This window comes from Apodemus sylvaticus, chromosome X, assembly GCF_947179515.1.
Source record: "Apodemus sylvaticus chromosome X, mApoSyl1.1, whole genome shotgun sequence".
Classification (NCBI taxonomy): Eukaryota; Metazoa; Chordata; class Mammalia; order Rodentia; family Muridae; genus Apodemus; species Apodemus sylvaticus.
This window is the reverse complement of record NC_067495.1, coordinates 30,683,015-30,709,795: the sequence shown is the minus strand read 5'-3', so window position 1 is coordinate 30,709,795 and position 26,781 is coordinate 30,683,015. Positions and strand designations below refer to the sequence as shown.

The window sequence follows — 26,781 nt, the reverse complement described above, 5'->3', positions numbered from 1 at the left end:
CTCTCCTGTGATTCCGAGTGCGGGTTTTGGCCCAGTGCACTCCTCTGCTCACCATGGCAGTGAGTAGACCTTTTCTCGGGAGTCGGCCCAGAAACTCCGTATCTCCTCAGGCTGTTCGGCCCTCTCACTTCAATGTGGGCCTTCGGGGCTTCTGGAACTTTCTAGTTCCTCGGCTTCTCCCTTAAGCCTAGGGGATGAGGTGGTGGGGCTCTTATCCCAGGCTAGGTTTATTATGTATTTGGGATGTTTAAGACCAGTTTTTCCCATTCGGAGTGATTTTTTAATGTTGTTGCTGCTGCTTGTTGGAAACTGTTGGAAGTGGTTTCCTTCCTTCCCTTGTTCCCTTTTCCGTGTTCCTTTCCTGTGTCCTCTCTCTATCTCACAGCCTTTTCACACCTTTTACCTCTTCCCTCCACTCTGCCTCCTTCCAAGATCTGCCCCTCCTGCCCTGGCCTTTCTTGCCCCTTGCATCAGTTTTCCCTGAGTCTGTTGGTAAAGTTTGTTTTCTCTCTGCTCCACAATTTCGTCCCTACTGTCCTTGCTCCACTTTTTCCCACTCACTCTCTCCTCTGCTTTCCCAGGACCCCTGTTTTCTTCTGTCTTTCCAACCTCATTTACTCCTTTTCTCCACCTTTATGTTTCCTCCACTTTCTTTTCCAATCTTTGTAATGCTCTTCCCATTCCTCTCCCTTCCTAACAATTTTCCTTTCTAATCTGCATTTGTCCATATTTTTCTCCATCTTTAGGTGTCCAATGTTAAGGTATAGTTATATTTTTGGAGTACAAGTTGTATACCTAGAGGTGTGTCCCAGTTGCTATTTCTGATGGTAGATGGATCACCTGTTAGTAGCTTATAGAAAACACATTTCTTAAGGTTTCTTTGGATGTATGCTCTTATGTACACCATGGGTTTGTGCTATTTTCAAAGATTTTTGATGTATAAATATTCCATATCATTTGACTGTGCTGTTTAGAGCCTGTATTCAAGAACATCCAATGTCTCTCTTCAATTTTAGGTAACGTGTGTGTGTGTGTTTGTGTGTGTTTGTGTTACTACCGTTGTCCTATGGGTTGGATTACTGAATGTTTGACAGCCTACATACCTGTTTGTTTTTTGTGATACTCAGGTTTTCACACAACACATACCCACACTCACACACAAACACAGAGAGAGAGAGAAAGGGAGAGGGAGAGAGAGAGAGAAAGGGAGGGAGAGACAGCACACATTAGAGACAGAGAAAGCACAGAAAGTCACAGAGACACCCAGAGATAAGAACAAAGTTAAAGTAGTGATATATACACTTAGGGAGACATACAGAGGAATAGATCGGGCAGAGCAGAGACAGAGAGGGAAGGAGGGGCGATAGGTATACAGACACACTGTAACTGTGAGCCCTTGTGCTTCTGATGGCTATACAGTTTGCCAATGAGAGCTCTCTGAGCTTTCTGGAGTTTTTTCTTTCAACTGTTGGTTTTTGGATTTAAAATGTTAACCATGTTTGGTACCAAGCCCGTTATGGCCTTGTCTTCTTGATTTTTCTGTGTGTTTGTTATTTTTCTGAGGACCAAAAATACCCTACAATGTTTCAGAGATGTCCTGTTTTTACATTGTTATTTTGAATCAGGTGTTTGTTAATGTCTGGAGCCATGATTCAAATTTCCTTGTAGCTAAAACAGGTTGTGCCTTTGTCTTCATTGTTTCATTTGCTGGAGTGATAGTCCCTCTGCCCTCACCACAGTGTCTGTGATGCTGTGATTTCACAATGTGTGACCATGCCCAATGTGGACATTTGATGTTTTTCTCCGAGAGCATAAATTTGAGGCTAGCATTTGTGCTGAGCTGTCTTGAGCTCCTGATCCAACTGCTGCCTCCTTTGTAGTGGAGAGATTGCATGGGTAGGCCTTCCTTTGTAGTACTAGAATTACAGAGGTTGTCCTCATCACCCTGAACTATACATACTCTCATCACAAGTGTGTTTCTCATGCTGTTATCCATCCTCTTATCTGAAAATCCTTTGAAGAGTATCACTCAGAGATTTAATTCAGTTGTTTGAACTTGCCTTACATAGTTGTTTGGTGTTCCTTATATATTTAATTACATATATTCAATTAATTACCATAAATGTGATATTCACTACATGTGTGTAAATATTTTGGGGACTTCCTGACTCCCGAGCTGTATCTTGTTTTTACACCCTTCATTCTAGGAAGTTCATCTGTGCTTGCCTTTTAGAGAACAACAACTAAATACATATATACATGTGTGTGTGTGTGTGTGTTTGTGTGTGTGTATTTTGTTTATCTGTAGATAATGGAGTTGTCTCCATTGATGCATAGTAACAATTCTTTGGGATGAGACAAGAGAAATTAGACTAATGAATATAATCCCTTAAAGCAGAATATTATTCTACCTTAGGAACCAGAGGTGATATTGGTAGGAACATCCAGTAGAAGTTGTGTTAGGCAGGATATTCTGGCTTGTGGGAAAACTGTAGCCTTTGTCCTAGGAATTTCATGGCTTTTGAGTTTCTCTGTGACAAGATGCATTGATGTGTATTAGTCATGCTAGTTATTAGAAAGTTAGAATTGCACAGCTTAGTGGCTTCATCGAGTGATCAATGCACATCTAAGTACGTGGAGAGCTCCTCAGATGAGAGTCATTTGTGATTATTTTGGACCAACCCATTTCCCCCCTAGCCTGTGTCTTCTCTGTGTTTTTAATGTCTCTCACAGTCACACTATTTTTGAGTGCTTCTTTCTCTTCATTAGTTTGTACATTGTGCATGTTTTGATTTTTATAACGAGTTGGCTCATTAGTTTCCTGCCTTCCTCAGTATCTATTGCCATGCTGTTTGTGTAGTGTTGAACAATACCAGTCTTAATTGCGACCTGCTTGTATTGTGACTTCTCATTCTGAGCATATCTTTACTTTTTGCCTTATTCACAACCCATGTTGATTACCTGTCCCCTTTTCTAGGTTGTTGGTGTTTTCAGGCTTTTCTAGTACTCTGCTCTTAAGGCTTGTAAGTTTGTGTTTCCCATGAGTTTGATCACTTACTTTTGTTGCTGAATGTACATTTGGAATGAGAATGTTCCTTTTGACAACAAAAGCAGGGATCCTTTTTATCATACTGAAAGTTCTCATCCTATTTCCATGAAATCCAGGGCTTCATATGAAATATGGAAGACCATCTGTACTCATGTGATTTTGGGTGTCTCTGGTAAACATGTTAGAAGATCAAGGGAATATTTGAGCTTTATTTAGGATGAGGACTGTCTGTAGAATGTGGGACATTCATATGAACTCATGGGCCTTAGGGTCTGGGATTGCAGTCTCAGTAGAATTTCCTGGTAGGACTTAATTCCTGGGCTTAAGCATTCCTGCTTCATCAGCCTTCCACATTTCTGAGACTACAAGGTAATACTGGGAAGTTTGAAAGCCACTGTGTTAAGGGAACTTCTCAATTTATCTGGAATATTGTAAATAGCACTTTAGTTTTTTTTCCCCTAAGTCTCTGGTTGCATTCAGAGCCGTAACATTTTACCTCTGTGGAAAATTGTACTAAAACAATGTTTTTGAGGGTACAGTTCCAGCAACCATTATGTACTATTCCCCCCAGTAGCGTCTTGGGAAATTAGAATGGTCTTTTTGTTTGTCTTTCTGTGTGACTCTATATGTATGAAGGAATATATTTTTACATGTTTGTCTAACTATCTCTCTTCTCTTATTTATCATCTATTCATCTTTAACTCTATCAATATTTTTATGTATCTGTATCTCTACATAACTACACATCCATCTATGCACACTGACACAGACACACACAGACACACACAAATATGAATTGACTCACCCAGACATATGTCCTTCTATCCATCCATATATTCATCCATATAGTTGTATACACTTACCCACATGTATGCATACATAGATACATGGACAGATGCATGTATTGCCTTCATGGTACTGGGGAAATAGACACTCTTTCACATGGTTGTATCTGTCAATTCTCTCCCAAGGGTCTTCTTTTTGAGCTCATGAAGTTTGGGGAGTACAGGGCCAACATGCCTTGGTGAATATTTGTTTTATTTTCCTGTCAGTGTAGCCTGTTATTTGGCCAGACTTGTCTTGGGTGATTTTTGAGGCAGAGATATATGGAGAGCAAGCTTCATTGCTAGTCTAAAACTAGGTACGCTTATGCATCCTTGTTTAATAGACTTCATCTGACTTCATTTCACTGTGTGATAGCTTTGGCTGCAACTGTGCTGTGTTCTCTTTGAAGCATACTTTATGTAGGGTGCAGAATTTTCTAATAAGTTTTGTACATCAGCAGTAAGTAACTTTGTATAAGCCCCCTAGATGCCATATTTTCCTGTCTTCTCTAACTTCTCCTCCCCTTGTTATCTTTCTTTCAGGAACCTGCCACTGGAGTCCAACTTACTGGTTTTGGACAGCTGGTTGCTGAACAGGGACCTCCAAGTACAGGAGGAGGGGTAATTATGGACCTCATACATTAGAACCTCAGAGAAGTCATGCCAGACAGACACAGTGCAGCCTGATAGGGTCAACTGGGTTTCATCTTGATGGGTCTGTGCTGTGAGAATTACAGGATTGCTTAGACCCAAGTTATGACTACAATTAAGTTGTGCTCCAGGATGCCCCAACCACCCCAATCCAAAAGTCAAACCAACAAAACAGTGGACCAAAAGTGACTGAGGATGAGGAATGGGCTTCAGTTCTTGGATTACTTTGTTTGCTAGTGAATCAGAGGACAAGAAAAACAGTTGTTTCACTGTTAAACTTTATAATTTTATTTTGGATGATGTGGTCATCAAATCACTTAAAATGTCTCTTACCTATTTAGCATGGGTCTGGTTTTAGAAAAGGAAATTAAGTTTTTGTCCATACATCAGGGCACCAGGAAACACTCTAGGCATTCCTAGATACCCCTTAACAACTTGTCTGTAATGCAGGGTATTCCCAGCACTATATCTGAGCAAAATCATGATCCTTCTTCATATTTTTCCTTTAAAAATTTGGAGCTCCTTTTTTAGTCTTCTACGTAGACCGTATAATTATTTGTCCTCAGATTGGGTTGGCAGACCTATCTAAGGGTATTTGGAATGTTTAACACCAGTTCTTTTCATTTGGAGTAATTTTTTAAAGTTGTTGATTCTTGTTGGAAAATGTTGGGAGTTGTTACCTTTCCTTGTTCCCTTTTCCATAGTCCTTTCCTGTGTCCTCTCTTTGTCCAAAAACCTTTTCACACCTTTTAGCTCTTTCCTCCACCTTGCCTCCTTCCAAGCCTTTCTCACCTCTTTTCTGTTTTTTCCTGAGGTTCCTGGTGAATGGTGAAGTTTATTTGCTTTCTCCCTGCCCTACCTTTATGTCTCTTACTGTACGTATCACCCTTTCTCCCCTGTCTTCATTGCTACCCCATTACTACCCCCATTCTGTTCAGGCTTTCTTATCTCCTTTCCTGCACCTTTAAGTTATCTCATGTATCTTTCCAGGTTTGGTAATATTCTGACCTTCTATGTCTCCATTTCATAAATTCTTTTTTTCTAACTTCTGCATTTATCCACATTTGTTCCTATTCTTACGTCTGCATATTTTAATGGTTTATTTTTGGTCTACAAAATGTATAGCAAGTAGTATATCCAATTGTAATTGATGATTCTGGGTGGATCGGGTCTTGATCTTCCTGGAAATTATTTGTAAAAGTTTCTTTGGATCTATGCTCTCATGTTCAGCAGTGGCTTGTGCTAGATTTCATGAATTTTGCAGTACTGATGAACCATAGCAATTGTTTGTGGTATTAGAACAATTGTTCAATAATGTCCAATATTTTGTTTTACGTGTAAATAGACAGGCTTTGTGTGCGTGTCTTGTAGCCTGGGTGCCTGCATGTTTGACTGCCTGTATGTCTGTCTGTGTGTAAGAGAGATACAGAGAGTTACATAGTCGGAGAGACTTGGAGAAAACAAAATTCTAAGAATCACAAAGAATAAGAGAGAGAGAAAGAGTGACAGAGATAGGAAGACAGAATGAGAAATACAGAGTATATTTTGTGTTTCCTCTATATATTTGTGTCCCTGGGGCTGTGAGCTCTTGTGTTTCCTATAGGCTTAGAGATTACCAATGAGAGCTTTCTGGAGTTGGTTCTTTCAGTACAGTCTGTTGGTTTTCCGATTGAAGGTATTTGTCATATTTGGAACTAAGCACCTTATGGTGTTACTCCTTTCAGTTTTCTGTATTTATGCAGTTCTCCTCAGGAGCATAGATATAACTTCAGGCTTGCCAGAGTTGATGTCCCGTTTTACATTGTTATTTAGAATCAGGTCTTTTTAAATTTCCAAGTCCAGACTTCAAATTGCTCTGGAGGAAAAACAAATTGTGACACCTTGGCTTGAGTGAAAGCCTATATATGCTCACCACAGCCTCTGGAAAGCTGTGATTTAAAGCGTACTACCATGCTCACTCTGGATACTTTCTGTTCTTCTCTGGAAGCATAATTTTGACATTATCATCTGTTCTGAGCTATCCTGAGCTCCTGCTGCCTTTTTGCTAGTGCAGAGATGGCAGTGCCTTGCCTATCTCTGTAGTTCTAGGATTGCAGGGGTGGGCCTTATCATCCTGAATAATATATATATATATATACACTCTCCTTACAAATGTATTTCTTATCCTGTTATCTCCAATCTTGTCTTGAAAGCTATGAGGACTACTAGCCATCATGTTGTTTGGGCTTTTTTCATTTATGTTTTAGTGTTCCATATATATTATAGTTATAAATGGTCTTAGGTATATTATCACATGTACGGTATTTACTGTATGTTTTTAAATAGTACGTGAGCATGAGAATGAAGAGTCCCTCATAACTCTGTAGCATTATATTTTTGTCCCTTTCATATAAATTTGTCTATGCTTGCCTTTTAGGGAATATCACTTTTGCTAGTTAGTCTTCTACATCAGTGTGGTGTTTGCCAGTGGGTGTGAGGTTTGGTTGTTTGCAGATAATGTCGAAATGGCCCCCACTTATGTATAGTAATAATAATTTGTGATGTTGGAAGATAAAATCGACTAAGGGAGGGTCCATTGAACCTGAGAAGTATTCCACCCAAAGTATCAGAACTTCTGCTCATAGAAACTTCCAGTAGAAGTTGTATTAGTAAGGGTTCATGCTTTGTGGACAACCTGTAACCTTTGAATGGATGTGTGAATTAGTCATGCTGGTCTTTAGAAGATAGGAATTGTACCACTTAGAGGATTCATCATGTGGTCCATGCACATCCCTTTTTTGGAGAGCTCCTTAGTGAGGCTCATTTGTGCTTATTTTGCAGCAACCTATTGTTTATCCAGTGTATTCCTCCTCCGGCTTTTCATATATCTGACAGTCAAATTACATTACAGTGCTTATTTCTAGTCTTCATTAGTTTGCACTGTCTGCACGTTCTGATTTTGACAATGACTCGTCTCATTAGTTTTCTGCAGCTCTTTCTCCCTCACCATATAATCCCATGCAAGTTATGGTGTTAAGAATTATGCTAGTGATACCACTACCTACTTATCTTGTGACTTCTTATTGATAACACACTTTTACTTTTTCGTTATTCACAACTCATGTTGCTATGCTCTTTTGTGAGCTTAATTTTTCTTGATGGGTGGTTAGTGTTATACACTTTTTGAATGTAGGATTCTTAAAGCTTGTGACTGTCTGTTACTCATATCTTATGATCAGTTAGGTTTGCCAGGAAATACACAGTTTGAATGGGAGTGTTGCTGTTGACAATACAAGTGGAGATCATTCTAGGCTAGGCTAGGCTAGGCTAGTCTAGTCTAGTGTTTTTAAGATTAAGCATAAATTAAGAACAACAAAATCCAGAAAGTGGTACTGGGAGGGCATTGGTGCCTAAAACCCATGGTGAAGAGAAATGAAGCTGAAGGAGCTGGAACCTCAGAAGGAAAGAGCAGCTCAATTTTCATAGTAGGAGCAGAGTTTTCCTTGCTCCTTGAACTTGGTTTCTTGTGGAAGTTTTTTTTTTTTTTTCCCTTTTGGGTCAGTGGCCAAAGTAGGAGTTAGCCAGGGATCTAAAAGTCTAAATGCAGTGAGTCCCCAGGATGGAACTCCAGGGGTCTTGGGTGTTTGGGCTGCTGCTAGGATGCTTTGATCCTGACTGATAAGGGAAAACTGCCCAAGGCTTTTCAGCATCACCATTTCTCCCTGATGGCCATTGCTCAAACTCATGCAGGTTGGTGGGTCTAGGGCTTAAGCTCCACCCCGCGGCAGCAGTCTTAGGGCGTGTTTGCAGAGACCGTGGGGCACACAGCTTGCTGTGGGGAGGGCGGGGTGGATATGTCGGTTGTGGGGCATGCGCGGCTCTGCGCGCGGCTTCTCAAAAATGGCGGCTGCAACGTGAAGTCTGGTGCCTGCTCTCGGAGCTAGCATGACAGAAGTGTTTTTGCTCGGGCGGAGGAGACCGGAGGTGCGTGGTGGCCCTGGTCCCCCTTGGGACGTGGAGACGTTGTCCTGATGGTTGGACTCCAGATGGCTGTCTGCAGGGCGGGCGGCGGGGCGCCTTAGGGGCACGTCCTGCGCTGGGAACGCCCCCTTACTGCTGAGCCAGAGTCCCGCCTCAGTTTGTCCCAACACCCCTGTCTCACACCCCTGGACGCTTTACCCCAGATGCCACGGCTGCTGTGTCTAAATTAGTGTTCTCTGTGGGCCATCTCCATTGCTAGCACTCGCTGCTGGCCTTCACACTTATCCGGAACCCACTTCACTGACCCATCTTGCTAGAGGCATTCGGCCCCTGGCCCAGTCCCTCAACAGGCCCCCTCTCCAGGAGCTTCGACAGCGCCCTCTGCAATTCTCCCCAGGGTAGGTGGGGCCAGGCTGCAGCCTGAGGGCTTTGCGGGTGGTTGGTAGGGCTAAGGGTCGGGTGACTTTGAAAGATTTGGGCTGAGACAAGGATTTGGGAGGTAACTTGGATTTTGGGAGGGAACATCAACCTAGAAAGATATGCCTGTGGCCTGGAGCCCCTTGTGGGTCTGGTACCAGGTGTGTGGCTTGGGGATCCTCACAGGGTTAGCCATCCCAGAGTATTGCATAAAGGCTAGGACCAATTTCCCCTGAGACCTTTTAGGCAAGGAGATGTATTCAAGGAGATGATGGTTAGCAGTCAAGCAAAATTTTGCTTAGAAACAGCTCTGTGAAGGTTTTTCTCTTTTATTGATTTTTTTTAACCTGAATAGTACTTGTACTCCAAAAGTCAGAAAAAGAGATATTAGGATTTTATCAGCTATTTTTTGGGGGGAGGGGAGTGCTTTGAGCTGTATATGTAGCTTTAAAAGCGGACTAGTAATCACCTATCTCCCCTTTCCCCTCCTGTCCTGCTTTGTATGTATGTGGACAGCTCACATTTACTTACATGTTTCTGAGGGTGTTGATGTTTTAAAGAAGGTTGTTAAACACTTGTCATTCAACACAAAGTATGGTTACAATTTGAAATCTGATTCTGTTTGAGAATGAGAATATTAAGACTTATGACTTGCCATTAGTGAGACTGTAGTTTGCCTTTTAAAAATTGGTTACTAAGGGAAAACCAAGGCAGGGGAAATATCTTATGATGCATGATTTCCAAAAGTAATAGAGATGCTTGTTTCCTTAGAGAGCATCAGTTGTTGCAATTTTAATTCTTCCAGGGACAATATTTTTATTTTCAGTTTGAGGGAAGAATATTGTAAGATGTACTTCTATATTTATTAGCAGTTGTTTTATGGTAGTAATTCATTGGCATAACCTTGATTTTTTTTCTAATTGTTTGGAAATGTTCATTCTAAATGTAATGGCAATTTTATCTTTTTTTTTGCCCCCTTTCCCATTAATTAACCTATTTGTAAGGATTTTTTTGGGGGGGGAGGGTTCGAGACAGGGTTTCTCTGTGTAGCCCTGGCTGTCCTGGAACTCACTCTGTAGACCAGGTTGGCCTCAAACTCAGAAATCTGCCTGTCTCTGCCTCCCAAGTAGTAGGATTAAATGTGTGTGCCCAGCTTTTCTTTTTTTCATGGATATTCTTTTAATCTGTTTGTGGTTTTCTGTATTTAATGGGAGGTATGTTAAAATGAGCTTTTCAAAGTAAGACAGTTTATCCATCATCTTTAAAATAGTTTATTTCAAAGAACTTAGTCAAACCACTTAAATAGCTTTGAAAATTTTTGAATGGTATATCCTACAAACATGTAAGTTCCTTGTGAGCCTGTTCACCCAAGAGGACCTGGTTTTCTTTAGAAATGTAATTTAGTGAGGGGGTGTGGATAATGTAACTGGTATTGTACTGTCTGTAAGAAGATGTTTTAAAACTGATACACAATGTTGCTCCTTAAGCATCTTTTCTTATTTGTCATGATTTGGTCAGATATTTTGTCAGCCTTTTAGATTTATGGCTCAGTTAAGGTTTTCATTAAGCACCAGTGCTTGTTTATTTTATGGAATTCACCCAATTCAAGATATATTTATTCAAAGTCCATTATGCATTTAAGTTTCTTGTGTTTAAGGCGAACAACCCACTAGCACCTTATCCTTGTATATTTCAAGGTTTCTAAGAATTATGATGATAATTGATAGAGAGTGTTTCTTTGACTAATGGACCAGCTCAAGTACTTTTGCCACTGTTCTTTACATTACCCAAATTTATTTCTGACTTCTGTGATTTTTGTGCATTTTGTTATGATTATGTGAACACATATTTTATGAGATTATTTTCTGAGTAGGTCTATGGAAGACAGATATTTTGCTAGTGTTAGTTGGAAGTTGGGTATTTTTAAATGCTAAGCAACTGCATATTTAATACCAAGTAGGTTAGGTTATAACTAGACTTACAGAGTACTTTTCCTATTTCAAAATATGTCTTAAATTTCTCTAAAGCCAAAATAATGATTGTGATGGTCAGCTACGGTTGGAAGTAACTCTTATTTTCTTTTGAGCTTGTTCCTTTTTAGTTGCCTGCTTGTTCCTCCCAGATGCTTCCTATCACCCCTTTTCCTGCCCCTGTTCTCTTCTTTTGGTGTCTGTTTCCGCATCATTGAAATGGTCTGGGTAATCCTAGGCTGTCTCACTAAGAAATAATTGATGATAGGAAAGTGCCTTGAAAAAGGCTAAGTAAATACTATGTCTTTTGGATGAAAATGTTTTATTCAGATACAAGTTTTAATTTGAATTCTTTTGGGTAGAGTATTTTACTTGAGATTTTTATTGCCCCTGTCTTTGGGTTAAGGAGATTCTGGGGTGGATGCAAGAGGATCCTCTGTTTGAATTACTAGTCACCTAAGAAACTTAAAATCGTTATTAATATCGAGTTAGTACATGAGATCTTTAGATTTGAAGTGATTGTAGTCACAGGACACCTAGAAATTAGAGAATAGATGATGGTGATTGTAAAGGTTTACCTGTTTTTAGAAAGTCTTGATTTTCTTTTTAACATTTTATCTAAAGGGAAGTAGAATGCATTTTTCATTTATCTTAACCCCAAAGTTGTATAATATATTCATTTAATTTTATAAATGTAGACACAAAATACCTTAAGTAGCTATACTTACTAGCTTGGGTTTTGGTTATTTTAGGTATAGCAATGCCTTTACCTCTGTCCCATTTGCAAAACTCTAACACAAATGAGTAGTTTTTTAAAAAGCAGAATAACTTGAACAAATTTGAGAAATGATCTAAGATTTAAAATGAAGTATGTTTGATTTTCATGAGTTAAGGCATTTTTGGTTGTTTTGCCTTTGTTATTTAGTATAAGTGCCATTAAAAATAATAGTAATGGTGTTTATGTTGTAATTTCTATTAATCGTAACATCCCTAATGCTTCCTCCTATTTTTGTTTTGAGACATGTGTTAGGAGGTTTTTTAACAATAAAAGAACATGACTTCACTTATGTGAGAAATTTAAAGGAGTTTGCAGTGCATATGGCCACTGAATATGATGATGTTTTTAGACTAGATGAATTCTGTATTTAAGACTTAAATAATAGAGTCCACTTGTTTCTTTTCTTTTCTTTTTTTTTTTTTATAAGTAAGGAGTTGGGAAACATTTGAAGATAAATACCCCTTACTTGTGACTTGCATTTATGGCTGTGGTTCTTTCCCTTTCTAAGTTTATAGGACCAAATTGTTCTAAGACTGGAAAGAGAATGCTCACATTTTATAGTAATGTGCCATTGTAAACTTAAAAAGAGATTATTTCTGCAATTCTATGATATACTTGAGGACACTTTCTATTCTAAGGATTAGGTCTTACCTTCAGAATACATATCAGTTTCCTCAACTTTTGTTTCTCAAAAGGATCAACTAGTACAGAATTCCAGATATAAAAAACTGTTTGATATGTACCTTATAGCCTTGAGAAGTTATTTAATATTTGGTCCCTTTTACTACTTTAAATCAGTTTTGGCTAGCTTTTATTTTAATTCAAATGTGTTTGAGCACAGAAATGTACTTCTTGCTATGAAGCTCTTGTGTTTTTATTTCCATTGAAAAGTATTAATGTATATTATTTGGAATATTTTTCATTAGACTTTAAAATTACTTGGAACTAATGTCCAATTTTTAACTAACTTGTTAGAGTTTCATAAATCTACCCAGATAAAACAGTCGTTGTGCTCACTATTGAAATAAAATTGCCAATAGTGCTATGTGCATTTGTGTATTACTTAGTTTTAAATTACTTTATAATTTAAAATTTTTTATTTTTTCATTAAAAAATCAGATTTTACAATCAACTTTTTTCAAAAGTTACAGATATTTAAATGTGTAGTTTGAAGTACTATCAGGGATGGTTAGTTTTCTAGACAGTTTAGATGGTAGTTTGTTGTATGCTTTTCTACAGTCTCTCGTTTAGTAGGCACTGTTGTCATTTCCATTATTACTAGTACTAATTCTAAGTACTAGTCCATTATTCTAAGTACTAGTCTTAGAAACTAAAAATTTAGGATCCCTGATAATAGAAGTAGGCTGTAACTTGATCTACTTCCTTTATTAAAATATTAAACCATGGGTTGCCTATAGTAAATGGACATGCCCTGCCATTAACTCTAGCCCTTCGCAAATGTCAGTGGACAGCAGGTCTTTGAGCAATTAACTTGTGGCTGTGTTTTAAAACCTTAGGAATTTACAATTATAAATTATTTTGGCAACCTTTTCCTTGTCTTTTATATATTTTCTGATATGAAATTCTACCATATATGTTTAGAACTTCCCCATAAATAATTTTAAAATGTCAAGTAATTCTTTATATAACTTAAAAATATGATTCTTTGACTTTTCTTTTTCTCTTGTGTTTTTTAACTTTTATGTATTTTATCTTTTGATCTAGGGTCTCATGTAGCTAAGGCTGACATTGAACAGGAGTTCAGGGGCCTCCTGTCTTCACTTTTAAGTGCTGTTGAATTTGTTTTGATGTAGAAAGAGATATTACTAATTTGTTGTGGTAGACCCTACTAAAAATTACTAAGAATCTCTCTAGAAAATTTTATTTTTCTATTTTTGGAGGATACAATTTGATATAAATCCTTACTACCATCATATTCTAAGTACCGCCGAGTCACCAATAGAATTTTTATTTCAGACACAGTTTCCCTGTATGCTTGTCTTGACTTAGCTTCTCATGTGTTCGGATTATAGGAGTGTGTTATCATGTTTGTCAACTGCACCTTATTTTTTTTTTTTAGTTTTTTTTTCTGATTGCTTTTCATTTTATGTTTCAGAGACTTATTATTTTAATAACCTGGGTGAATAAAATCAATAGTTGTAAATTCATAATATGACAAATTATGTCCAATTCAGCAAGTAACATACTTTTGTTTTCTTTCTTTTAAGGATAGGTACTAACACTGTAAAAACTTAGTTATGAGAGTGTTTTAAATTTGTTAGAAGCATGTTGCTACAAAAATGAAAACTTCATTTGAAGTCAAATGAAAAAATTTAAGTGCATATTTTGTGCTTTTAACTTATATATATTTCCTTCTCTCATTTTGTGAAGACAGTGGAGCTTTTTCTTTTAGCTGACAATGTTGGCTTATGAACTTATAATATGCATTGTTAGAATTTCATTGGAGGGTGGAACTTTGAAGGTGTATATAAAATAAATACTTTCAGATAAATGTGTGTGGGTTTATGTGTATGTTTTTTATTTGGAAGGATAAGCAGATGGATAACAGCATTTCTTAATTTGTATAATAGTTTTGAAAATATGTCAGATGATAAAGTTTTTCCAAAAGAATTAAAATGAAGTTTCTAGGAATACACAAGTTTTTTTTTTTCATCAGTGTGGGTCCAAAAATTTCTTGAATGTTAACTCATCTTAAAGGAAAAAAATGTTTGAGAATAATTACCTCAGCAATTCAGCACAAGTTGGCATTGGTTTGGGTTTTGGTAGACCACTTTATTCAATAATTTCTAGAGAAGTTTTCTGATAATTACTGGAGAATGGCTCCTCCTTTGGCAATGAAAATGTCAGAGCATTAGAAAACTATATAACCCAACACACTTTGTTTCTGTCTTTAAGTTCTCACTTGTTCAAGACTCTAGAATTGGGTGCTATACCTACATGGTTATATCTAATTTTCATGGCTACATGGTATGGTGTAAAGAATGTTAACCATAATTTAACATGGGGAAACCTCTGAGCCATCTCTATAGCTTTGCATCTTTATTATCTTCTGAACACATGCTCCTTGTAGTTCTAGCTGGTATCAAATAGTCAACCTTAATTCGTTTGACTTCTAGAGGTAAGGTCGAAGAGAAATGAGAATGTTTTATGAGTTATATGTGTATGGGTAGCTCTTAAAGCCATGGACTCTTGAGAGAATATAGAGGGAACTGAGGATCAAGAGAAAACCTGAGCAGCAATGGATTTCACAAAGCTAGTGGCAGAGGCAGGAGCTTATTTTGTCTTTAATCTTAAATTCCATTTTGTTCTTTCTCTACTCTTTGAAACTATCAGCTATGTGAATGACCCACAATACCTTCCCCAACATGGTATGCATACACATACAAATATTATTTTACTGTCATTATAACAAATCGTGAAACAGAATTTGATCACTTGACCTTTTTATCATTTTAGTATCCTCTTTATAGGCTCCTCTTTATAGGCAGATTCTGTTACATCTGTAGTTGAGTTCCACACATTCAAGCCTCAGTATAATATTTTTTGTGTGTATAGTTTTAGCCTCTTTCCCCTTTAAAAAACTGTGTTAGGTTGCCCACAAAACTGGGGTTATAGGAATCCTTGCCCTGCTTCTACTGTGTTACTCTGGGGTTGAAGACTGCTCCACTTCTTAGATAAGGTCTGTTGGGTTTTAGGAACATTTATAGTGTTTGTAGAAGTGCTCAATTTTTTACATAATGAGTTCAAAAGCCTTTTATATTCTAAGTTAGTTCTTTCTGACAATAGAATATTTAACTCCCCTTAATGCCTATAATTTTGTTTAATAATGTTATTTCCTTCTTTAGAATTTTCAGATTTTTTTTATTGGATATTTTATTTATTTACATTTCAAATGTTATCCCCGTTTCCCCTCAGCAAACTCCCTATCCCATCACCCCTCTCCAGCTTCTATAAGAGTCCTTCCCCAGCTACCCACCTATTCCCAACTCACTGTCCTGGCATTCCCCTACACTGGGACCAAGGACTTCTCCCATTGATGCCAGATAAGGCCATACTCTGCTACATGTGGAACTGGAGCCATGGGTTCTTCTATGTATACTCTTTGGTTAGTGATTTAGTCCCTAGGAGCTCTGGGGAGTCAGCTCCTTGGGTCCTTTTTCACTTCCTCCAATGGAGTCCCCATACTCAGTCCAATGGTTGGCTGCAAGCATCCACATCTATATTAGTCAGGCTCTGGCACAGCCTCTCAGGAGACAGCTATATCAGGCTCCTGCCAGCAAGCACTTCCTGGCATCAACAATAGCCTCCAGGTTATGAAGTGTATATGGGATGGATACCCAGGTGGAGCAGTTTCTGAATGGCCTTTTCTCCAGTCTCTCCTCCATACTTGGTTCCCGTATTTCCTCCTGTGAGTATTTTGTTCTTTCTTCTAAGAAGGACTGAAACATCCATACTTTGGTCTTCCTTCTTGAGCTTCATATGGTCTGAGAATTGTATCGTGGGTCTTCTGAGCTTTTGGGCTAATATATACTTACCAGTGAGTGCATTCTTATATGTGTTCTTTTGTGATTGGGTTACCTCACTCAGGGATGATATTTTCTAGGTCCATCCATTTGCCTAAGAATGTCATGAATTCATTGTTTTTAATAGCTGAGTAGTACTCCATTGTGTAAATGTACCAATTCCTCTGTTGCCCAGGAGTGGCATAGCTGGAGTCTTTTGGGGTTAGGATATAGGGTGTATGTGAGTAAATATATATCTTGTAATTTTGAAATTATGGAGGATCTTAGTGTTACACCACAGAAAGTCCTGGATTTTTTTCTTAATTGTATAGCCAGTTGCAAGAAGAGTAGGCGAAAACAGCCAAGACTATATCTGATATATTATGTACTATTGTAGAAAAGTATACCAACAGCAAAACAAGCTAGGCAGCTGTTTTGGTACACTGGATAGAACTGAATGAAAGTGTAAATCAGTAAGTGTCAAGGGGAAGGAAAATTAGCTGTGTAGTCACCTAAGTGTTGGCCACTGATTGATACATGAGTGAAAGGACAACAAATTGAAAGTAATCAGAAGATGTAAAGTTAGAGGAGGTGAGGAGTCAAGTGCAAATAAGTCTTGGGTTAGAGATAATAGAATTCTTTCTGAGTGAGCTCATGGGTATATTCCTATAACTACACATCATTATATCTAAACATTGTATCTTAACAGGAGGATTAATATACACCTGACTTTTTTACATTTATTAATATATACATTTTTGCCTGTATTTGAAACTTTTTAGGATGGTCTAATATCTTTATTTTAGAGTATAGAGTATATTAAGGACATAAAGAAAAATATCTAATCAATAGTGAATGCCAGCTTCCTAATGATCAATTTTTCCCTAAAATTAATTTACTTGAATTTTTGAGACAAGACTCTCACTATTTAAACAATGATCACTAAAAATTCAAGACACTCTTGCTACAGCTTCTTGAGTATTGGAATTATAGGTCTATACTACAGTACTTGGTTCCCAACAAGTAATGTTAGAAGACTTGATTCATGGAATTTTGAATTGCATTCATGATTTTTCTACTTCTCAGTATTATTATAAGGACTCTAGTATAGGCCTCAATTAGAATACTAGTGGCTGCCTACCTAACATCTACTCTGATTTAGCCCTTCAGTTTTGATTCCCCCCTAAAGGGAAGCCCTATACTTAGCCAAGTTCCATTAGCAATCACTACTCTTAACATTTTTTTCTAGTTCACAGCTACCATATTTTTTATTCAGGGGAAGCTATTAAAGTGATTTGAATTTGAAACTTTATTACTATCACCTCTTAGAAAAGTATAATGCTTAAACTAAGGTATTATGTATTTTTCTTTGTAGGAGAATATAGCAGGAGCAAATACTATGGGACAAACAGCAAATGAAGGTAAGCTAAATCTTGTTTATTAGCTATTTCTTTGTAACTTTTGAAATAAAGCCTTTAAAATGTTTAAAGGAAATAATATTAAATAACTACCTGCTTAATTATATACTTTCTCCTATTGAATAGTTTCATGCTTGATTTCTAGTGTTTCCCCCCAGAATAATTTATTAAATATTGGAAAGAAGAAACTTTTTCTTAGATTTCACTTTAGACATATTAGCAACTCGAAGAAGGCATCAAATCTCCTAGAGTTGTTTCAGGCAGTTGCAATCCGCCTAATGTGGATAGCAGGAACTAAACTTAGGTTATCTACAAGAACAGTAAGTGCTTTATCAGCTGAGTCTTCTCCCTCACCTCTAAATACAATGGAGTTTTTTAGATTTATACTAGAGATATATGCTTCGTGGGAGGGGGTTGATTGGGGAACCAGTGGAGGGAAGAGGGCTTATGGGACTTATGGGGAGGGGAGAACTGGAAAAGGGGAAATCATTTGGAATGTAAACAAGGAATATAGAAAATAAAACAGGTACATTAAAATTGACTATATCATAGAAAGTTAAAACAGACAAAATGGTAGATATAAAAACCTGTATAAATGATGTGAAGGTGGAATTAAAAGCATTTTGTGATAAAATCAGAGATTTATATGGAAAACATTTATAATAAAATAGAAGAAATATGTAGAAAAACATGTTAAAATTGAAGATTATCATGAAAAATAATACAGAAAAATGGTAGACAAAAATTACTAAATTAATTGAAAGTGAATTACAAACCTGAAGATTTACATTAAAAAAAGGACTATAAGTCATGGAGGTATTTGAACAAGTAAGAATCAAAATCTGCACTAGGGGTGTAAGTTCAGAATTAAGAGTAACTTGACTAGCATGTGAAAAGCATTTTTTCAGTACACGTCAATAAAACATAATAAAAATAGAAAATACAGATGGAATAAATACAATTGTTTTTCTTTCTTTTAAAAAAACTTAATCATTCCATTTGTTTACATCTCAAATGATATCCCCCTTCCTGGTTACCGCTCCACCACCCACCCCCATCTCATAACCGCCCTCCCCACTCCCCTTTCTTGATTATAATATGAATAAATGAATAATTTTTCATCCTGTCTTTCTGTAGGTACAAGTGGCCTTCTTACTGACTCATTAATAGGTCATACTAGTTTATAATTTGTTGTGCTTTATTTCCCATAATTCATTCTTTTTTTTTACTTTCATATTTTTTATCCGATATGTTTTTTATTTACATTTCCAATGTTTTCCCCTTTTCTAGCCCCCCACTCCCTGAAAGTCCCATAAGCCCCCTTCTCTCCCCCTGTCCTCCCACCCACCCCTTCCCACTTCCCTGTTCTGGTTTTGCCCTATATTGCTTCACTGAGTCTTTCCAGAACAAGGGGGCACTCCTCCGTTCTTGTACCTCATTTGATGTGTGGATTATGTTTTGGGTATTGCAGTTTTCTAGGTTATTATCCATTTATTAGTGAGTGCATACCATGATTCACCTTTTGAGTCTGGGTTACCTCACTTAGTATGATATTCTCCAGCTCCATCCATTTGCCTAAGAATTTCATGAATTCATTGTTTCTAATGACTGAATATTACTCCATTGTGTAGATATACCATATTTTTTGCATCCACTCTTCTGTTGAGGGATACCTGGGTTCTTTCCAGCTTCTGGCAATTATAAATAGGGCTGCTATGAACATAGTGGAACATGTATCATTATTACATGCTGGGGAATCTTTTGGGTATATGCCCAGGAGTGGTATAGCAGGATCTTCTGGAAGTGAGGTGCCCAGTTTTCTGAGGAACCGCCAGACTGATTTCCAGAGTGGTTGTACCAATTTGCAACCCCAGCAGCAGTGGAGGAGTGTTCCTCTTTCTCCACATCCTCTCCAACACCTGCTGTCTCCTGAATTTTTAATCTTAGCCATTCTGACTGGTGTAAGGTGAAATCTCAGGGTTGTTTTGATTTGCATTTCCCTAATGAATAATTAAGTTGAGCATTTTTTAAGATGCTTCTCCGCCATCCTAAGTTCTTCTTTATTTCCCATAATTCATTCTTTACACATTTGCTTATTTTTTATTCAAGTATATATTCAATTTTCTTACATATATGATAATTTGTCTGAGTGACATGATGTATTTAGATGTATGACAGCTCAAGGATTTTGAGTACTTGAATTATTTAGTTTAGCATAGAGGAAAACCTGAGTAGTTTGTTGAAGTATGTCATATTCTAGATTACATGGAATATTTTGAATACTTAAAAACATCATTTTAATTCTAGGATATTATTTTAAGCAGTTGAAAGTTTCACCGGTAGTTCATTTAGATGTATTGGTACATTCATTTAACAAATTCTTAAGAGCATTCCATATCCTAGGCCTTGGGATGTGTTATAAGTGTTAGAAGGAATATAGCACCGAGCAAGACAGAATTAAATACCTGCTTTTTTGCAGCTTTCATCTTGTTTTGCAGTCTTAAAATTTATTTTTTATTAGATTTTTTTATTTACATATCAAATATTGTCCCCTTTCTAGTTTCCCCTCCAAAAGCACTCTATCCCACCCCCCCAGCTTTCATCATAATAGCAAAAATTAGAGTACATAAAATGAACAAGTAAAGTGTGTAACATACTCAAAATTGCAGAACACATAAAAATGAAGATAAACATAAAATTAAGACAGTTTTAATAAAAAATAAATTATTTAGATAATTTTTGAAGTGCTTTCAGATTATTGCAGTGTTATTTTTTCCTGTGGTTAGAATCAATGGATGCTAAAAAGGGAACTACACAATCAAGTACATCTGTGCAAAGCAGAAGTTTTAAAGTAATTTAATACATAATTTTTGTTCCTCAATGTTATAATGAACTCATGTTGCTTTTGGTATTGAATTTATGTACTAGATTCCAACACCATAAAACCTTAGTTTTAGAAAATGTAAACTTTAGTATAACACTTCAATTTCATTTGAAGATGAATTGATAAGGATTGCATACAATTACAACTATATTTAAGTACAAATTTGTCCAATATTTAATGATAGAATTTTGCCATTATTTAAAATTATCAGACTTTTGATTTAAAAATGAGATAACTTTAACAAACCAGGCAATTATATGAAGATATATTTCAGGACCTAAACATTTTCTTTTTGTCATCAATGAGTGACTGTTAGACAGGATTTTCACCTTTTTATCTTTCTTAACTCATGCATCTGCAGTAATTAGGATAATGCTTTACACATATTAATGACCCATGTAGGAATCTAGTACCAAACAGAATAAATATAATTTCTGCTTTTCTAAGCTTAAGTGGGCAGATAGATAGTAAATAATTATAATTGTGATAAACATGCTGTGATGTAGTGTATGCTGATAGTAAACTGAGAAACTTCATCTAAGGTATTTTCTGCTCATTGTCTTCATATAGCATATGAACCCAATCCTGACACTTGTAAAGCCATAATTCTGATTTACTCTAGAGAAAATCAAGAAGGTTGATAGAGATTCTATTCCATGTGCTACAGTTTATTAAACCTTATGTATAAATTCGAATGTAGTCCAGGCTAACATGAAGGACACCAAGGATGTGGATATACAGCAACCAGATTATGCAGTTATGTATGTGCGCCTATGTTTTGAAGAGATATATCAGTTTCCAGACATCACCTCTAAGACGATGACCTTAATATTCTCCTACTCTAATGATAACATGATGCAAAGTCAGAACAAAAATTTCAGACTCACTTTTGGTTGTTGGTTAGGAATTCCAACTGTAGTCTTAGGTGTGTTTAATCTAGTAAAACTTGGGCCCATGTGTGTTTCCATTATGTTAATGGTAGTAATTATCACATAAGTAGTAGTGAATAGTCTTTTTTAAAAGGCAAATTAAGCCTCTATATGATCTGTACTATAGATTGCCATTGGCTAACAACATGATAGAAATTAATCCTGGTTATAATAGTTTGTAAGGTTAGATCAAGAAAATATTTTGACAATTTGTGTACCTGCGAATCTCAGTTTTTACTTTTGACAAAGATAAATATTTACAATTTTAGTGAGTTGTAACATTAATCTTGCCTTATACCATACATATTAGTTTTCACATATTGTAAATGTGATAACTGAGGCTAAGAAAATAAAATGATAGGCTCAGCATTTTATAATAAGAAGTAGAGCCATGCTGAAAAGAGGCATATCAGATTCCGAAGCACATGTTTTCAACACTGGGGTAGTACTCCACACCATACTCCATATCATGTGGAAACTGGAATTTTAGATCATTGGCTAAATTTTTTATTTAAAAAAATTCTATAGTCTTATGCATGGTATGTGTAATGCACATGCATAGGTACACATAGAAAAACATTATTTTGTGGTATAAAGGTGTGGCTAATAGTGACTTTGAGGAGCTAATTGTGTACATCTTCCCCCAACTTCATGCTTCATGGCTTTGGTTTTGTATCCTACAGTCAGCCATGGCATCATTATTTATATTACAGAAATCCACAGATACTCTCAGGCATTTTAATTTGTATTTTCTAGAAAATTGATTGATAAACAATTTGTGTAGATATGTGTGCTATCCTTTGAAGGATGTGGTAATCCTTCTCTTGGGATATATTGGGTGTATTCTAAGATTCTATCCCAGGAGATGCTTGAAATTTGACATTAATGTATGTTTTACATATATATGTATGGTAATGTTTGATTTGTAAATAAGGCACAAGATTGGCAGCTGTAAGCATACATATTGTGTTTCATTCACCTTTTCATGTAAAGAAAGAGTAGCACTATGGTTTCTCTCTCACATATATGAATTACCAGCATTACTATACTTGAACTTTGTGGCTATTGTTACGTTGGAAGTAAGATAAAATATCTGAACACTGGCCAGTTGATCTGCTTGTATTCGTGGCATATGTGTCTTGGGTGGGATGGAATGTGAGTGTCACATTTCATCTCACTAGTTAGAACAACTGTACAACGTTAAAACTTAAAAATTATCTCTTCAATTTTTTTTATATTTTGGACTGCAATTGAATGTAAATAATTGAAATCATACATATTGGAGCCTAAGGATAAAGAACTACTACGACATATCAGAACTGGTACTACAGATTCACCTATGGAAGAGAAGTAAAACGTTTTTATATTGGTTAAGAATATAGGAAAACCTCATATTTTCTGAAAATTAAATCTCATATATATATATATATATATATATATATATATATATATATATATGTATGTATGTATGTATTCTAAATCAGTTTGTCAGTGAATTGAGCAAACATGTTCAAACTGGGAAGTGTGTACTGCTTTTTGATGGCATTGTAGTAGCCATGAAGTCTACATAGAAGAGCACAGCAAAAAATATATAGAAAATGTAACAGTGCTACAATAATCTATTTCAGTGACCTCACTGTTCATTTGATTACTGCTGTGTCTTAACGGTAAATTCTTGACACCATGGATGAAGATTTAATAGTACATTAAGAACTGCTCTGGTTCTAAGAAATTTTTTAAATTACCTATAAAAAACAAAGCAAGTTCACATTTATGGCATTATGCAATGTAAATGAAATTTTTGAGCAAATTTATATTTAACACATATGCACAGATTTTTGATTGTATAAAAATGTCCTAGGATTCTAGTGTTCATATTTCTTTCTTGCAGTTTAGAGTATTGAATACTGGGCCTCTACTACTACTGCACATCCCAGGCACCTTTCTTGAAAATCACTCTGCCTTATTCCACAATTCATACAGAGGATATGAGTTATAATTTCTGTAAGGAGCATTATTACAGGACGATGCTTTTATTTCAGTACATGACTAAATGTAAATTGCTGAGTTAAAACCTGGTTTGTAAAACATTTTTTCCTTTTGTATTTTTGAGATTATAATGTAATTACATCTTATTCCTCCGCTTTTCTTCATTCAAAGCCTCTTATACCTCTACTTGTCTAGGTATGTACTAAACCTTATTTTATTCAGGATGAAAACTTGACCACATACTACAAACTCACCCTCTTTTGTATATTTTTTCTAGATACTTTTGACTGGGACAAGTATTTGAAAGAGACTGGATCTGTAAGTGCTCCTTCCGAATATTTCAGACAGGTATGCCAAAATTCTCCTGATATTTTATACAGTAACATACATCATTACCTTGTAGAAGAGTGTCTGTGTGATTCCATGTCTCTGATAGTATGAGTAGAAAGTAGGATTATATTTGTGCCATTGATTACCGGATGATCTCTTTACAGTAATTTTTACATTGCCCATGTAGAGGGAAAGACAGAAATAGCAAGTAATTATAAGAAATATAACCCTGTATTGACAACGCTCATGGAACAGATGCTATTTAAGATTGCTAGAATGAGAAGAAAGAAAACAGCCAAAATAAGATGGGCATCAAGAGATGGCACAGAATATCTAGAGTGCAACATAGATAGAGGCACCTGTGGGATCATGGTCAAAAGTATGTAAGGAATTTTGCAATGTGCGGGGGAGTTTACTTTTATCATATACTTTGATAGAACTTCTAGATTGCTCATTTCATGAGATGCATTTTATAAGCTAAACTGGGTTTTCTGCATGTGCCTTTTATTAAGACTAGTGATGGCCAATTTTTTTTTTTTTTTTTTTTTTTTTTGCTGCATTTTGCTTAAAAGGGAGATTTTGCCTTAAGCCTTGTAAACCTGACCTCATTTAACTTCTGCTGTGACTGTACTTAAAATTATTACCTAGCTATTCTGGTATCATAATTTGCCATATATTTTTCCTGTAGTTTATGTATTTTAATACAATGTTACTTATTTATAGTCTAAGACTCCACCAACTAATGAATTCCAAATTGGTATGAAATTGGAAGCCCGTGACCCTCGCAATATTGATTCAATGTGTGTTGCTTCGGTCATTGGCATTACTGGAGCCAGATTACGTCTACGACTGGATGGTAGTGACAATAAGAATGATTTTTGGAGACTTGTGGATTCATCAGACATACAGCCTGTTGGGACATGTGAACAACTAGGAGATTTACTTCAGCCTCCATTGGGTAAGGATTAACAGTTCTTAAAATAACAGTCTTACTAGTAAGCTATTTATTAGAGATGGGTTTAAGTGTAATTTTAAAAATCACTCAGGCCTTCTTGTAAGTAGATGGTCAGGGAGTACCTGTAAAAGATACATTAATGGAAAGGAACTCAGTACCATCTCACTTTTGTACATACTACTTTTAAGTGTGCTGAAAAGTCTCATTTTTGAACAGATGTTATATTAAAATACCCAAAGAAGCCTTCTTAGGTCATGCAAGTCAATTCAGAGACTCTCCTAGAGAAGAAGCCTCTATTTTTACGAGTTACACATCTTTTGATGCTGTCCATTGAGCCAGTCAACACTTTTGGGATGAGGAGGAGGGTAGGGAGAATGTGAGATTCTACATTATGAGAGGAGTACAAGAATCAATATTTTCGTTAAGAGAGTCCTAACCATTAGATGCCTTTGAAAGGGATGAGAAAATGGAAGTTTTTAGCAAAGGGTTTAGTATATGTAGTGCTCAGTTTGGACTGTGTAATTAAAGTGTAGAACAGTTATGACATATTTTGGGAAAAATCGTTTAGAATTGAGGAATATTTTGATAATCTGTAGAAAATAAGTGATTAGTTTTGGTCAATCTGCATTCTCAATGGATTTTAGATACTGTTTTACATGTTCTTTACAATGCTTAAAATAATTATTGATACAAAACCTAGGATTTTCCCTACTAGTGAAATATTTTCCCTACTAGTGAAATATTTCCCAAGAACCAATAATAGAGAATACTGAGAAGAATATCTAATATCTTTTCAAAATTTATTAATTAAAACTGATATAGTTTAAGCAGTAAGGTGCAGCATGATAAGAATGCATACTTAGCATTTACAAAGTACAATATTAAATTGTAATTACCAAAAACAATTACCTTAAAGTAATTTTAAAGGGGATTCAGGGAAGCTTAATGGTTACTGGCAGCCTCTGTCCTTGGTCTTAAATTGGTTAGTCGTTTGTTTTTTCTTGTTTTTTTTTTTTTAATACATCTCATTAATGTAGTTCAGGTTGCCCTGAATTGTTGATCTTCTTGCTTCAGCTTCTCACGTTTTGAGAGTATAGATACGTGCTACTACACAATTGATTTTATATCTTGCATTTCTATTTTTCTTTTTTTTAGTTTTTACACACACACACACACACCACACACAGACACACACACACACATCATAGAACATGTGAAGGTCAGAGTACGGCTTGGGGAAATATGTCAACTTGCTTGTACCATGTGGGTTCTAGATGCCATAACTAGAACTATAAAGTCAGATTGTCGGGCTTGACAATATTTAGTCACAAACATGCCTTTTCATTTCTACTCTCATTTGTTTTCAAGTGATGTTTTGGGGGAGATAGAGTAAAAGATTATTTCAGGATGACTTTGTTTCTCCAACATTTTGTATATGCTGCCCTGTTGATAGCTCTGTTGCCAGTGATTCACATACTTCCCTGCCTTAGTGAATGCATTCATTAAGAGTGCATATAACCGTTTTCCAGTTCTAAGTTAGGGACAGGCATTTTTTGAGTGAAAATGATTGCTTCAGAAAACAGTATGCCTAATGCTGATATAAACTGGTAAAATTTTTCAATAAGCCTATTTTGATAACTTCTCTTATAAATTTCAAGATTATATTTAGGAAATATAAAATTAGTAGAGGAAGCTAAGTCCTTTTTACTAATATTTTATGAAAAATTTCAGACATACAAATGTACTATATAGACTCACTACTTTATTTTACCATACTTGGTTTATTGTTTATATGTTCACCTATCTTATGCATTTCAGAGATGTCACTTATATTAATATATTTTCCTTAAATACTTAAGCATTCATAGTGTTTACTAGAATATGTTCATAGTTTTTCTCCTTTTAAAACTTAAAATAATATGCATTTTATTTTTTAATTTTTAAGATACATTTATTTATTTTTATGCATATGAGTACACTGTTGTTGTCTTCAGACACACCAGAAAAGGACATCAGATCCCATTACAGATGGTTGTGAGCCTACATGTGGGTGCTGGGAATTGAACTCAGGACTTCTGGTGAAATAGTCAGTGATCTTAACTGC

The 26,781-nt window shown here is 36.1% G+C and overlaps 1 protein-coding gene across 50 annotated transcripts in view; it reads left to right on the top strand.

Moving 5' to 3' along the window:
- The first annotated feature begins 8,398 nt into the window (after nt 1-8,398).
- The window catches only part of Scml2 (Scm polycomb group protein like 2), a 90,941-nt gene continuing 72,558 nt past the window's right edge, over nt 8,399-26,781 (top strand). For 49 of the 50 annotated variants that reach the window (XM_052171273.1, XM_052171286.1, XM_052171313.1 and 46 more), the window contains exons 1-4: nt 8,399-8,487; nt 17,548-17,593; nt 23,670-23,740; nt 24,446-24,680. In XM_052171273.1, the coding sequence (XP_052027233.1) occupies nt 8,449-8,487; nt 17,548-17,593; nt 23,670-23,740; nt 24,446-24,680 (391 nt within the window). In that variant the 5' untranslated portion in view covers nt 8,399-8,448. Of the gene's footprint in view, nt 8,883-17,547; nt 17,594-23,669; nt 23,741-24,445; nt 24,681-26,781 lie in introns of all 50 variants that reach the window. The other variant, XM_052171274.1, reaches the window with a different exon arrangement.